A 14,834-nucleotide genomic window follows, 5' to 3' on the forward strand; every position below is an offset into this window, starting at 1 on the left:
GCTGATGTCGCAGCCTTGTTGGGACATGGTGGCCATCCACCAACCATCCACTACTCCATCCATCTGGACCATCCAGGGTTGCTCGACACTCATCAGTAAACAAGACTGTATGAAAATTAGTCTTCATGTATGTCTGGGCCCACTGCAACCATTTCTGCTTGTGAACACTGTTTAGGGGTGGCTGAATAGTAGGTTTATGCACCACAGCAAGCCTTTGAAGGATCCTACACCTTGAGGTTCGAGGGACTCCAGAGGCACTAGCAGCTTTAAATATCTGTTTGCTGGTTTGTAATGGCTTTTTAGCAGCCGCTCTCTTAATCCGATGAACTTGCCTGGCAGAAACCTTCCTCATTCTGCCTTTATCAGCACAAACATGTCTGTGCTCAGAATCAACCACAAATCTCTTAACAGTACGATGATCACGTTTAAATTTTTGGGAAATATCTAATGTTTTCATCTCTTGACCAAGGCATTGCACTATTTGATGCTTTTCAGCAGCAGACAGATCCTTTTTCTTTCCTAAATTCCTTGAAACCTGTGCCCTGCTTAATAATGTGGAACATCATTCTTAAGTAGTTTTCCCTTAATTGGGCTCACCTGGTAAACTAATTATCACAGGCGTTTGAGATTGATTTCAGTGATCCAAAGAGCCCTGATACACAATACCATCTATGAGTTTATTTGAAAAACAAAAAATTACATCTTTATGACACTTAAATCCAATTTGCATAATAATTTGGAACACAGTGTAGATGGCTTAGGAGGGCTGATCCTACTGACAGATTTCCCTTTAAGGTTTGGATTCCAATTGCAATAATAGATGATTGCCATGACACACACATCAAACACAGCTCATTTATACTATTAAGGCCCCGTTACACATAACGATGTCCCAGCGACCCCACCAACAATTCGACGTGGATGGGAACGCTGGGACATCGTTAGACTGATCGCTGGTGAGCTGTCACAAGACAGGCCCTCCAGCGATCAGGACCAGCGACGCTGGATGCTGGTTTCTAATGTAAACATCAGGTATCCAGGAGCCACGGCTCCTGAATACCCGCTGTTTACCTTGGAAACCGGCGTACACGCTGGTTTCCAAGGTAAACATCGGGTATCTAAGAGCCGCGCGACTCCTGGATACCCGCTGTTTACACCGGTTTCTAAGGTGAACAGCGGGTATCCAGGAGCCGTGGCTCCTGGATACCCGATGTTTACATTAGAATCCAGCGTCGCTAATCGCTGGTCTCTCGCTGCCACACGCAGCGATGCATGCTGGCCAGCGGGAGATCAGTGATTGAAAAACGGCCCAGGCCGATCGAGCACGACCAGCGATAACCGGCAGGGGGGCGGTCGCTGATCCCCGTCACACACAGCGATCTTGCTGACGAGATCGCTGTGGCGTCACAAAATCAGCTGTGTGCGATAGGACCTTTAGGGGCATTATGTCAGACTTCTCTCCTGAACTAAGCAAACATCAAGTAGAAAATGCAAAACTTGCAGTTTCAATTTCCAGAGAGACACTATATCTTGTGGTTGGTTAAGGGTAGTCAATATCTGCCGTCAAGATTGGAGAAAATTTATGAGAAGATACACTACACTTCTTCACATTATTTGCTGACACCGCCAAAGAAGAAAAATAAAGTAATCTTTATAACCAATAATGAGTCAATGAAGTAACCCCATCCCTTATCATGAAATGATACATCTATTACATATTATCAATATTTTACAGGTTTATTGATCTTGATCACCGATTATGCCAAGTCTTCATTAAACGAAATGATCATAAGTGGCTCACAATATTAAGCTGCCAAAGGCACTGAGTGAGATAGTAGGGATAGAAGGCCAACACAATACTTCACCCTTTATATGCCTGTATATTGTGCTCTGATCAGTCAGAACATTATAACAACTGACATGGAAAATGCATATTCCCATTAAAATAGCACCTGTCAAGAGCTGCTATATAAGGTGATATGCTGAAAGCAGGAAAAATGGGCAAGAGTAAGAATCTGAGCTACTTAGACAAGAACCAAATTGTGATGGCTAGACTCAGTCAGGGCATCTCAAAAACTGCAGGTCTTCTGGAGAATTCTCTACATATAGTATTAAAAGGGTCCGAAAGTCCGAAGCACAAAAGTAACTTTCAATTAATAAATCTTCAAACAATTTAAAATTTTTGTAACTTATGGTAAAATTCCACCCAATACACTCTGACTGCAATTTAGGGTTCTGTCTAAATTACCCAAATCCTATAACGATTCGTTTGAAAATCCCCAGTGCATGATGGGATACTCAACTGAATCGTCATCTGCTAACTGAAACTGCTGTCACTACCCTTTCCGCCCTGAAAAGCATCATCATAGGGTGGGGCGGGGGATGCTGGGACAGCCCAACACCCCCCTTGCTTCTTTTGCTGCCCTGGAACGAAGCATCATCAGGGGGCAGTAACGCATTTGTTCTCTTGGCCCATGAAATGAGACGTCACTGACGTCCATTTCATAGGCTGAGCTGTGTATTTTCTACTTTATATTCGTCGATTTTAAAGCCAGACACATGCTCCGTACGCGCTCCTTCATTGCAGACATTCAGAGCGCTCTGCCGCCGCAGTTGTATTTGCACCGCCAGCCCATGAAACGAGACTTCATCACTGCCATCCGTTTCATTAGCTGAGCAGTGTATATTCTTCAGCCCTCGTCACTTATCTCTGCATTCCCTCTTCAGTTCACTTGCGACACACGCAGAGTAGAGAATACACAGCACAGCCTATGAAACGTATGTCAGTGATGACGTCTCATTTCATTGGACGAGAGAACACGTGTTACCGCATCCCTGATGCTGCCTCGTTTCAGGGAGGTAAACGAAGTGAGGGGAGAGTCGGGATTTCCAAGACCCCCCCCCCCCTGAAGGCGCTTCGTTACAGGGCAGAAAAGGAAGGGAGTGACAGCAGTTCATAGGAAGTGGATAATATCAACAAGTATAAACTAAATGTAGTACAGGGTGAAAAAAAGTTTTTAAAGATTTATTAATTGAAATTTACTTTTGGTTTTGGACTAACCCTTTATGTACTTAGCAAAAGTGGTCCAAGGAGGGACAACCAATGAATTGGCAACAGGGTTATAGGTGCCAAAGGTTCACTGATGCTTGTGGACTAACTTTTATGGTCTGATTCTATAGAAAAGCTTCCCTAGCACAAATTACTGAAAGAGTTCATGCTAACTGATAGAGATGTTTCAAAATGCAGTGCATTGCGTCTTTCCTCATAGGGGGCTGTGGATTACCCTTACTGACTACTGTTCTCCACCAAAATTTCATACAAGAGATATCGGATCTATAAGGTGTGTGAGCTTGCTTACCAGGGAAGTGGTGGCAACAGGATACACAAATGGAAGGATGCAGGCTGGCAAATTGATTTGTTGACAATGGCCTTTTTCTGCAGGAGAACGCCCCTTCAACACTGCAAATTTGTTCAGGAATGGCTTGAGGAACATGATAAAAGTTTCAAGATGTTGGTCTCCACCTGACAGCTTTCTGCATTAGCACCTCATCTCCAGATGGTGACTGTTATGAGTAGCCCTACACACAAGAGAATATCTGGATGCACATATACTGGCTGTGGTGTTAGTAGGGTAATATTTTAACCTGGTGATAGGATGATACTGCAAATTAGAGGGATGCTTGGAACTGGATGAAACAGAGGGGAGGAGAGTGCTTGATACAAGAATATGGCAAAGGGGGAAGGTGGGAAGCCCTAGATGTAAGTATACTGCCTATAAGGGAGGAAGGTACAAGGTCGCAGTGTAATTTCTGTGGGAAAGCTTTGGCTGTCATTACATTGGTAATGAAGGCATTGGATGTCACTACTCAGGAAGCTCTGGATGTGGCTCATGCTCATCTCTCACAGCTAAAATTTGTCTCTTAAGGTAAGAAAGGTTGGTGGCCACTGCAATCTGTGAGATGTGTTAAAAAAAAAAAATCAAAACCATGGAGTACCTACCTTGCCTCTTATATGCCATCATATTCCATAGCTGTTTACGGTGAAAAAATATGGATTATTTAAAGGGGTTTTCCAATCTTAGGGACATTGAAATTATTTTTGTAATTGGGCGTCATTAAAAATTGTGCACCATGGGGCTTGTACAAACTCTTAGTTTTCCTGCACATCACAACTTTGATGTGGACTGCGGCCATATATCAGCTGAGAGGAGTCCAGGAAATGACAGATAAAATGATTACAAACACCCTGTCAGACCACTATATCGGATTCTCAGTTAACTCATTCTGCTGTCAGCTCTCCTAGTCTGTGTAACACAAGCGCATGTTTAGCATTGTGCAAACAGTGATAAAGAAGGTGTTTTTTTTTCTCTGTGGGAAGTCTGGCTGTGTCTGACAACTGACATCCTGGCCATAAAGCTAATATTCTTGTGCAAACTTCTTACACTGCACTGACGTTTCAGCATGTCAGTGCAGAAATCTATGTGGACTGCAGACATTTATAGTCCATGGGCAGTCCGGAAGTAGTTAAATTCACAAATTGTAGTTTTAAAGCATGTTTCTGCAGCAACCTTTACTGCTCAAGTATTTTGAAAAATAAACTATCGGCATAGAAAACTGCATGTATAATGTACAGCACAACACAGAGATAGTCAAGCTGCACAAAGAGTTGTCAGAATCAGAATCCGTGCTTAGTGTACACAGCACAGTGATCCTATTAGAATTGGTAACACAAAGTGAACTCTTCAACTCAATTAAGACCTCTCGCTGTCTGGAGAATGTGTTGGCTGCGTGGCAAGGTTAACATTGAGATAATTAAAAAGGAATTATGATAGAGTAGGTCATTCAGAGCAATTCATCTTCAAGACCCAGTGAAAGGCTCCCATTGGTGTGGAAGCAAAAAATACATTCAGAGCATTATTTTAGATGACTGGCTTTCAGACAGCAGCTGAAGAAGCAAAAAAATATTCATTGCAGACGAATGGTTCAGCACTCTCCTCCATCATACTAAAGGAGGCAGGAACATTTCAGTTTCATTGTGCAAATAGAAAACAGGCTGTCTCTTGTAGAAGAAAATAAAAAAGTACATGTTAATATATGTTATTGTTCTACTCTCTCAAATGTCATACTGATAAAGATAAACGTTCTACTAACCAAACCCTAAATGTAAGAAGCCATCAGACTCAGCATTACAACCTTGAGCCAGCACCGTGCTAAATTCGTGCACTGCAATATGGATATGGCCAATGGTCTACAGATGTGAACAGTGTACACAGTATGCAGCAATATTAATACATTTCTGCACTAATGACATAGATCAATGATTAATACAAACGTGGTTTAATAGATGTGTGTCTATCATGTAATGCAGTGACCCCTGTAACAGCTAGTGGGCGCTGTATGGCCTTCCCAGGACATGCATGCAGGCGTTTCCCTTATTGTGATGGGGAAATGATGAGCGGCAGAGTTGTGAATGGCTGATATGTATCACAAGGATGGGTGGTCTTGTGGTGAAAGCTTGAACGTGTGTTGATCAGCAGATAATACTGCTGAGGGTTTGTTACGGTGTATCAGGGAAGCTTCCAGGTGACTTGGTGAAATGGGTGGTACCAGTCACCTACAACCCACCCAGGGGCGTGTGTCTGAATGCCCAGGATAAAGCCTGAGTGTGTGGCTGTGTAAAATAGGACCTTTAGTGAGGTCATAACCATGTGATCCATACCTCACCGGTGGGTGTAGTTATGGACCATATAATGTGCCTGAGGTCTGGTCACATGGGGAGAGTGTATGGACCGGATTGGTTCATGTGGAAGGTCCTGGAAGGCCTACGTGTTGGAAGGTGTGCTACCTCCCTGAAGAGCACATGGAGGCTTTGGACCTGGTGGCCTGTGTGTTGGATGGTTCCAAGTGGGGACAAAAGTACTGAACAAAACACAGAGAGCCCGTGTTTCCAGAGTCAGTGACGGCTCTGCATTAGGAAGCTACCGCCCGGCAGAGGATCTGAAACTGTTAGGCGGCCTAGTGAGCAAGGCGTTGTCTGGGATGGTGATCCCAGTTCGGCAGCTTCCCTGACAAACAGGAGTGATACTGACCGAGGTCAGGAAGAGACTGGGTTCAGACTATGGAGCCGGCATCTGGAGCAGGAGCTCCTAAGAGGTAACTCTGGACAGGGGGAAATAACTGTGTTGAGGCTATAGAACCTGTTTACTCGACATGGCACAACCTGTGTGGCCACAGGTCTGAGAGAGCGGAGCCCTAATATGAACACTGACCTGTCTGATGTAAGACTGTTGCATTTTATGGTTTATGCTGTATAATAAACCACATAGACTGTTTAAATGGAAAGTGTTCCTGTGTGCCGTGAATCTGCTGCCAAGTGAGTGTTCCCCAACACTAACAATAAGCGCTACCTTACAATCATTAGAATACTAAAGTGGCCATTAAGTGTCCAGAATTGAGTAATATGGTCCTGGCTTCATGATATAGTACCAAGACACAGCCCATCTGTGATTCTTCTTTGAATGTCTAGCATTGCGTTCTAAGGGGTCTGGCACTGGAAGAGATACAGGATATATACAGGAGGCAAGTTGGCTTTCGGATAGGAGTACTGTGGTTGGCGTTAGCTGGCATGCATGATTGGGCACGGCTGTAGCAGTAACTGAACAGTTGATGATGCTAGACAAGTAGTACAATTTAATGGACATGGCGGTATGGAAGGCACTCAGCCCCATTGTCAGCAGGGCTGTTAAGGCAGAACAGCTGGTACTGGCTGGGCCTTTGCAATCTGTAAAAGTAAAAAATTAATTTTTTACTTAACATAAAATCTGTTTCTCGTAGTCTTCATTGGGGGACACAGAACCATGGGATCGGCTGCTCCCACCTGGAGGCTGACACTATTACAGCAATTAAATAAAATTGGCTCCTCCCTAGTAGACTATACCCTACCTGTTGGAGCAGGCTTCTTCAGTTTTGCGAGAAATCAGTAGGAGGAGAAAATAATTCAGACAAGTAGAAACATAACTGTGCGCCCAACCGGTCAATCAAGGGAGGGAGCTGTATCCCTGTTATGATTGGGTCACCGAGGAGGAAAACAAGACCAAGTTAAGCCAGAGAAAACCAGAGAGGTTGGTAACTAAGCGGATTGCAGACCCCTGATCCTATCCACACAACTAGCAGTAGCCGTGGAGCCTACCTATGATGATTCTAGACTCCTCAACACAGCCGGAGGACTAAATAAGCCTAAAGCAAGAAAAGGGGAAATCTAAACTGCCCCAGAGCATACCCGAAAGGAATAGATAGCCCCCAAACACATGTTGTCAGTGAAACAAGATGAAAACACAAACACAGGTAGGAAAATAGGCTGAGCAAACGATGGGGCCCACACTAACTAGAAAGGACAGGAAAGGAAAAATACTGTCTGCAATCACGCCAAAAAACCCTGCAAAAATGTCCAACACTTCTGATAGCAAAAATAAACCCTGAAGTCACTAGACTTCACCCACTATATCAGCACTCTGGCATAGTCTGAAAACAGAGCAAAAAGAGGCCAATCTAATAAGGGACAGAAAGCAAACTGGCACTAACAGCAATATAAGGATGGAAATTCAGCACAGCCCCAGCCGGGGCTGGCTGACCACACAAAACTGAATAGACAAAATCAAATCAAATGTGAACAATAGCAAAGAACACTTAGCTTGAGAATGCAGGGACTGAACTGGAAACTAAGACCTCAGGAGGCAGGAAAAATCACCAGCAGGGATAGAGGGCTTCGGCTGTCTTAAATCCAGTCAGAGAATCCAGATGTCCAATCGTCGTCCTCATTATCAGGTGGCAGGTCTCTATTAATTAGATCAGCTTCATTACCTCCTGCAACCACCAGAGGGAGCCCAGAAAGAGAACTCACAACTCCTCTATCAATACAACCAGCTCCACCACCCTCACCAGCAACCAGAGGTAGACCAGAAAGTGAATTCACAACATATCCCCCAATGAAGACTATGAGAAACAGATTTTACTGTAAGTAAAAACTCTTTTTCTCCTTCATCCTATTGGGGTACACAGAACCATGAGACGTCCTAATGCGAATAGTATTAAATTTTATACCGTTAACACCTGGTCTTTCGCCACAACTTAAGCAGAAGTCTGGGCTACTGCCGCCTGCAGTATCTTCCAACCAGGGCTTGCACCTGCCGAGGCAGAAGTATGCACCTTGTAAAGCTTATAAAAAGTATGCACTGCTGCCCAAATAGCTTCTTAAGGGTATGTGCACACGTTGCGGATTCGTGTGTGGATTTTTCCGCACGAAATCTGCAGAATCAGCAGGTCAAAATGCCTGCGTTTTATCCGAGAAATTCCTGCGGATTTCTAGAAGATTTTGTGCGGATTTGGCATGCGTTTTTACACCTGCGGATTCCTATAATGGAATGGGTGTAAAAATGTGGTATAACAAACAAGGAATCCGCATAAATGAGGCAGCAGCTGATAAATAATATCTTACAGCTTTAACAATGTACAAGCTATGCAGATCCTTCTCCCTAGGATGAGATGGTGCAGGACAAAAGAAAGGTAAAACAATATCAGTGTGTCAAGAGGGGGAGAAGAGGGTAGCATTGACAATCCAACACAACGGGCAGCACTTTGAACACATTTTATAAGTGGTTATAAACTTGTAAATAACTCATGAAAGAATAAAGTTACGTTAAAACCAAGCACACCGGTATAACGCGGTGTAACGCAGTCCGTTAACGCCACCATAGACCCCCATTATGTGGTGCATCGTGACGTATGCTGTAAAGCGGCATACGTTCGTGACGTGCCGTTATTCACTGACGGAGCCTTGGACGCAGCCTGCAGCGTCTGAGGCTCCGTAACCGCTAGCACTGATGAAGCATCAGCGCTAGCGTTATGCTATAGCGCTAACGCAGCCCGTCAACACCATGCATTGAACGGGCTGTGATACCGCTATGTGAACCTGGCCTAAGGCTGAATCTAAGGAAGGTCAGTAATCAGCCCAGAACTACACGGGAGGACCTGGTCAATGGCCTGAAGAGAGCTGGGACCACCTGCAGGGAATGCACTGTCCCCCTGCTAAAGCCAGCACATGTCCAGGCCTGTTTGAAGTTCACCAATGACCATCTGGATGATCCAGAGGAGGCATCAGAGAAGGTCATGTGGTCAGAGGAGGCCAAAATAGAACTTTTTGGTATCCACTCTACTCGCTTTGTTTAGAGGAAGAAGGATGGGTACAACTCCAAGAACACTGTCCCAACCGTGAAGCATGGTGAGTGAAAATAAACTTTGGGGGGTGCTTTTCCGCAAAGGGGACATGACGAATTCACCGTAATGAAGGGAGGATGGATGGGGTCATGTATCACGAGATTGTGGCCAACAACCTCCTTCCCTCAGTAAAAGCATTGAAGATTGGTCGTGCCTGGGTCTTCGAGCACGACAATGACCTGAAACACACAGCCAGGGCAACTAAGGAGTGGGTCCATAAGAAGCATTTCAAGGTCTTGGAATAGCCTAGCCATTCTCCTGACATGAAACCAATAGAAACCCAAAAGAAAAATCTTTGGAGGGAGCTGAAACTCAATGTTGCCCAGTGACAGCACCGAACCAGATCTGTATGGAGGAGTGGGCCAAAATCCCTGCTTCAGTGTGTGCAGACTTAGTCAAGAACTACAGGAAATGTCTGACCTCTGTAATTGCAAACAACAGTTTCTGAACCAAATATTAGGCTATGTTTTTCTATGGTATCAAATACTTATTTCATGCAATAAAATGCAAATTAAATATGTAAAAATCATACGATTTTCTGGATATTTTTTTTAAGATTCTGTCTTTCACATTACAGACCTCTCCATTCTTTGTAGGTAGCAAAACTTGCAAAATCGGCAGTGTGTCAAATACTTGTATCATAAATTGTGAAAAAAGTAAAATTGTCATTTTTCCTTACACATTGCTTTAGTTCTCGTGAAGAACCTGAAGGGTTAATAAACATTTTGAATGTGGCATTGCGCACCTTGAAGGGTTCAGTTTTTAGAATGGTGTCACTTTTGGGTATTTTCTGTTATACTGACCCCCCCAAACTCACTTCAAATGTGAGGCGGTCCCTAAAAAAATGGTTTTGTAAATTTGATTGGAAAAATGAGAAATCACTGGTCAATGCTTAACCCTTAAAACGTCCTAACAAAAACAAAAATATGCTTTAAAAATTGTGCTGATGTAAAATTGACATGTGGGAAATGTTATTTATTAACTATTTTGTGTGACACCAGACTCTGATTTAAGGGTGCAAAAATTAAAAGTTTGAAAATTGCTAAATTTTTTAATTTTTTTTCAAAATTTCCGTTTTTTCATCAATAAATGCAAGTTATATCGAATAAATTTTGCCACTAACATGAAGTATAATAGGTCATGGAAAAAAATCTCAGAATCTGCGGGATCCGTTGAAACGTTCCAGAGCTATAACCTCTTAAAGTGACAGTGGTCAGAATTGTACAAATTGGCCTGGTCATTAAGCTGCACATTGGCTCTGTCACTAAGGGGTTAATGGTTTTAATGTTTTCATACTGAATGATTTTGAACTCTGTATTGGTGTTTGCTTGTAATCACAGCAATATAACGTTTGTAACCAATCCTATGGACGAGTAATAAAAGTTTATTTTGGAAGGAATCGCTTTAATATGGTAAAGTATAATACTGGTAAACTGTGCAAAATAAATCACGATGTACTACATAGTGATGAGCGAGTGTGCTAGGATATGGTGTTATCTGAGCATGCTCGGGTGATATCCGAGTATCTCGAGTGTGCTTGAGTAATATCTGCGGCTGTTAGACAGCAGTAACATGTGGGGATTGCCTATTTGTTAGACAGAAGCAACACATGCAGGGATTGTTTAACAGCCGCGAGACATGCAGATGCGAGACATGAGCCATGCAGATCCGAGCACTCTCGCTCATCACCAGTAATAAAGCAATAGTACAGTTGTGGCCAAAAGTATTGACACCCCTGCAATTTTGTCAGATAATACTCAGTTTCTTCCTGAAAATGATTGCAATCACAAATTCTTTGGTATTATTATCTTCATTTAATTTGTCTTAAATGAAAAAACACAAAAGAGAATGAAGAATAAAGCAAAACATTGATCATTTCACACAAAACTCCAAAAATGGGCCAGACAAAAGTATTGGCACCCTCAGGTTAATACTTGGTTGCACAACCTTTAGCCAAAATAACTGCGACCAACTGCTTCCGGTAACCATCAATGAGTTTCTTACAATGCTCTGCTGGAATTTTAGACCATTCTTCTTTGGCAAACTGCTCCAGGTCCCTGATATTTGAAGGGTGCCTTCTCCAAACTGCCATTATTAGATCTCTCCACAGGTGTTCTATGGGATTCAGGTCTGGACTCATTGCAGGCCACTTTAGAAGTCTCCAGTGCTTTCTCTCAAACCATTTTCTAGTGCTTTTTGAAGTGTGTTTTGGGTCATTGTCCTGCTGGAAGACCCTTGACCTCTGAGGGAGACCCAGCTTTCTCACACTGGGCCCTACATTATGCTGCAAAATTTGTTGGTAGTCTTCAGACTTCATAATGCCATGCACACGGTCAAGCAGTCCAGTGCCAGAGGCAGCAAAGCAACCCCAAAACATCAGGGAACCTCCGCCATGTTTGACTGTAGGGACCGTGTTCTTTTCTTTGAATGCCTCTTTTTTTCTCCTGTAAACTCTATGTTGATGCCTTTGCCCAAAAAGCTCTACTTTTGTCTGACCAGAGAACATTCTTCCAAAACGTTTTAGGCTTTTTCAGGTAAGTTTTGGCAAACTCCAGCCTGGCTTTTTTATGTCACGGAGTAAGAAGTGGGGTCTTCCTGGGTCTCCTACCATACAGTCCCTTTTCATTCAGACGCCGACGGATAGTACGGGTTGACACTGTTGTACCCTCGGACTGCAGGGCAGCTTGAACTTGTTTGGATGTTAGTCAAGGTTCTTTATCCAACATCCGCATAATCTGGCGTTGAAATCTCTTGTCAATTTTTCCGTCCACATCTAGGGAGGTTAGCCACAGTGCCATGGGCTTTAAACTTCTTGATGACACTGCGCACGGTAGACACAGGAACATTCAGGTCTTTGGAGATGGGCTTGTAGCCTTGAGATTGCTCATGCTTCCTCACAATTTGGTTTCTCAAGTCCTCAGACAGTTCTTTGGTCTTCTTTCTTTTCTCCATGCTCAATGTGGTACACACAAGGACACAGGACAGAGGTTGAGTCAACTTTAATCCACGTCAACTGGCTGCAAGTGTGATTTAGTTATTGCCAACACCTGTTAGGTGCCACAGGTAAGTTACAGGTGCTGTTAATTACACAAATTAGAGAAGCATCTCATGATTTTTCGAACAGTGCCAATACTTTTGTCCACCCTCTTTTTTATGTTTGGTGTGGAATTATATCCAATTTGGCTTTAGGACAATTCTTTTTGTGTTTTTTCATTTAAGACAAATTAAATGAAGATAATAATAACAAAGAATTTGTGTTTGCAATCATTTTCAGGAAGTAACTGAGTATTATCTGACAAAATTGCAGGGGTGTCAATACTTTTGGCCACAACTGTAAATGAATCCAGCGTGACACAGCAAACAAGTCACATTCCAGGACTCAGGAACAGTCTATAAAGAGTCAATGAATTCATGACTCACCTGCTCAGGAAGATGAAGTATAGTGTGTTCATCGGAGCCAAACTCACGGAGAGATATGTAGGCAGACGTGCTCACAACAGGATCCTGTCACAAAAAAGAATATTACACATAGTATAAAGGAACTAGGAAAATGACAGCAGCCATCCACAACGTACTGCTCTAATGCACTAATTGAAAAATACATTGGATGCATGTGTAAAAATCATAACAGAACTCCACCTCCAACATAGAAACGATTATCAGACTTGGCAATCTAATAAAGGTGGAGCTGTCTGTGTCCGGAGTGAGATTCGCAGAATGCTTTTTAGTCTTTGATGTAAAGTTGAACGGAATCTTGAGCAACTATAACACTGGGGAACGCAATTTTTTAGGAGTTAGGTCAGACAACTGTTCTTAATTAATTTTTGGATGCTGAATCCAGAAATGATCTCCGTTTTTCTCTATCACGTCAAGTTTTTGAACTATAGGATTTTTGTCTTCTCAAAAATATGTAAACTACTGTACCTAAAAAGTTTTTTTTTTTTTAAATAGTACAAATATGAACAAAAAATGAAATACATGTATATAAGAAATAGGCATGACAAATATGTTTTTTAACACTATCATGTTTTTTACAAAGGATAGATATATATATATATATATATATATATATATATATGCAAGTATTTAAGGTAAAAATGTACATTTATAGCTTTTTCTGGAGTGTTTAACTTGAGGACAATCACGTTTGATGCTCCAGCAATAGTCAGCCATCATATGTACATCCCATCTACCCTGGTAACGGTCTTCCATAACCTTCAAATCTTGGTGAAATCGTTCACCTTGCTCATCGCTAACAGCACCAAGATTTTCCGGAAAGTTGGCAAGATGGCAATGCAGAAAATGTAGTTTAATACTCATGTTGCAACCAAGCGCTTTGTAGCTCTCCAATAGTTTCTGAACAATTTCTTTGTAATTACTTGCACGTGTATTTCCAAGAAAGTTCTTGACGACGTCTTTGAATGATAACCAAGCATTCTTCTCAAGATCTGACATAGTCCCGGTGAAATGTTCATCTTTGATGAGCTGTCGAATTTGTGGACCATCAAACACACCAGCCTTGATTTTTTCAATGGACAGTCCAGGAAGTGCCAACATGATGTACTTAAAACAGTCGCCGTCAGTAGGCAATGCTTTTACAAATTGCTTCATGAGACCTAGTTTTATGTGCAGAGGTGGGAATAGTATATTCTTCCTGTCAACAAGTGGCTGATGTAGAATGTTAGGATCTCCAGGTTTAAGACCAGATCTTGGAGGCCAATTCGACTCAACCCAATGCTTTTTTCGAGCTCTGCTATCCCACATACAGAGAAAGCAGGGATACTTTGTGTACCCACGTTGCTGACCAAGAAGGAAGCAAACCATTTTAAGGTCAACACAGATGATCCAATTGTGTGTGTCATATTTCAATAACTCAATAACTCTCTTTACATCTCCATGTTCTTCACGAAGAGAGACAGAATGCCCAATAGGGACTGCACCAAATAAATTGCCATTGTGTAGAAGGACACACTTAAGACTCCGCTTTGAGCTATCAATAAACAGTCGCCATTCATTTGGATTGTACATTGAAAGCCCCAATTCTTGTAGTAAACCAGGAATATTATGGCAAAACACAAAACCGCTGTCACACCGAAAGTACTGCAAAAATGTACTTTCTCTAGTACGAAAATATGATACCTTCGCTCCTTGTTCAAGTAACGGTTTCTCATTCAGCCTTGATGCTAGTAATTCTGAAGCTTTTTTTTGATAAGCCCAATTCACGTGCTAAATCATTTAACTCGTGCTGATCAAATCCCTTACGAACTGAATCCTTGTGACTTTCAAATTCTGCATCATTGCTGTCACTGTGTTCGTCAACATCACTCAGAACTTCTAGAGATGGTAGCTGTTTGAAAACTGGCACTGGAATTTCAGCTGAATGAGGCATTGGTCTGATAGCTGACGGTAGATTTAGATATTCTATTTTACTTTTATTTTTCCTGTTAAATCCTGATTTTTCACTAAACAGAAGTAACAGTCTGTGGAATGACTTTTTTGCTCTCTCCACACCATGGGGATACCAAATGCCAACTTTTCACGTGTTCCTTTGGTCCACATCC

At 42.4% G+C, this 14,834-nt stretch overlaps 1 protein-coding gene across 3 annotated transcripts in view; it reads right to left on the reverse strand.

Annotated features, from left to right (window-relative positions):
- FOCAD (focadhesin) overlaps positions 1 to 14,834 on the reverse strand; it is a 364,090-nt gene that overhangs the window by 162,721 nt on the left and 186,535 nt on the right. For all 3 annotated transcript variants that reach the window (XM_073542693.1, XM_073542692.1, XM_073542694.1), the window contains one exon: positions 12,694 to 12,777. In XM_073542693.1, coding sequence (XP_073398794.1) covers positions 12,694 to 12,777 — 84 coding nt within the window. The remainder of the gene's footprint in view (positions 1 to 12,693; positions 12,778 to 14,834) is intronic.

Source organism: Dendrobates tinctorius, unplaced genomic scaffold (assembly GCF_039654945.1).
Source record: "Dendrobates tinctorius isolate UK_male_01 unplaced genomic scaffold, ASM3965494v1 ptg000128l, whole genome shotgun sequence".
NCBI classification, from domain to species: domain Eukaryota; kingdom Metazoa; phylum Chordata; class Amphibia; order Anura; family Dendrobatidae; genus Dendrobates; species Dendrobates tinctorius.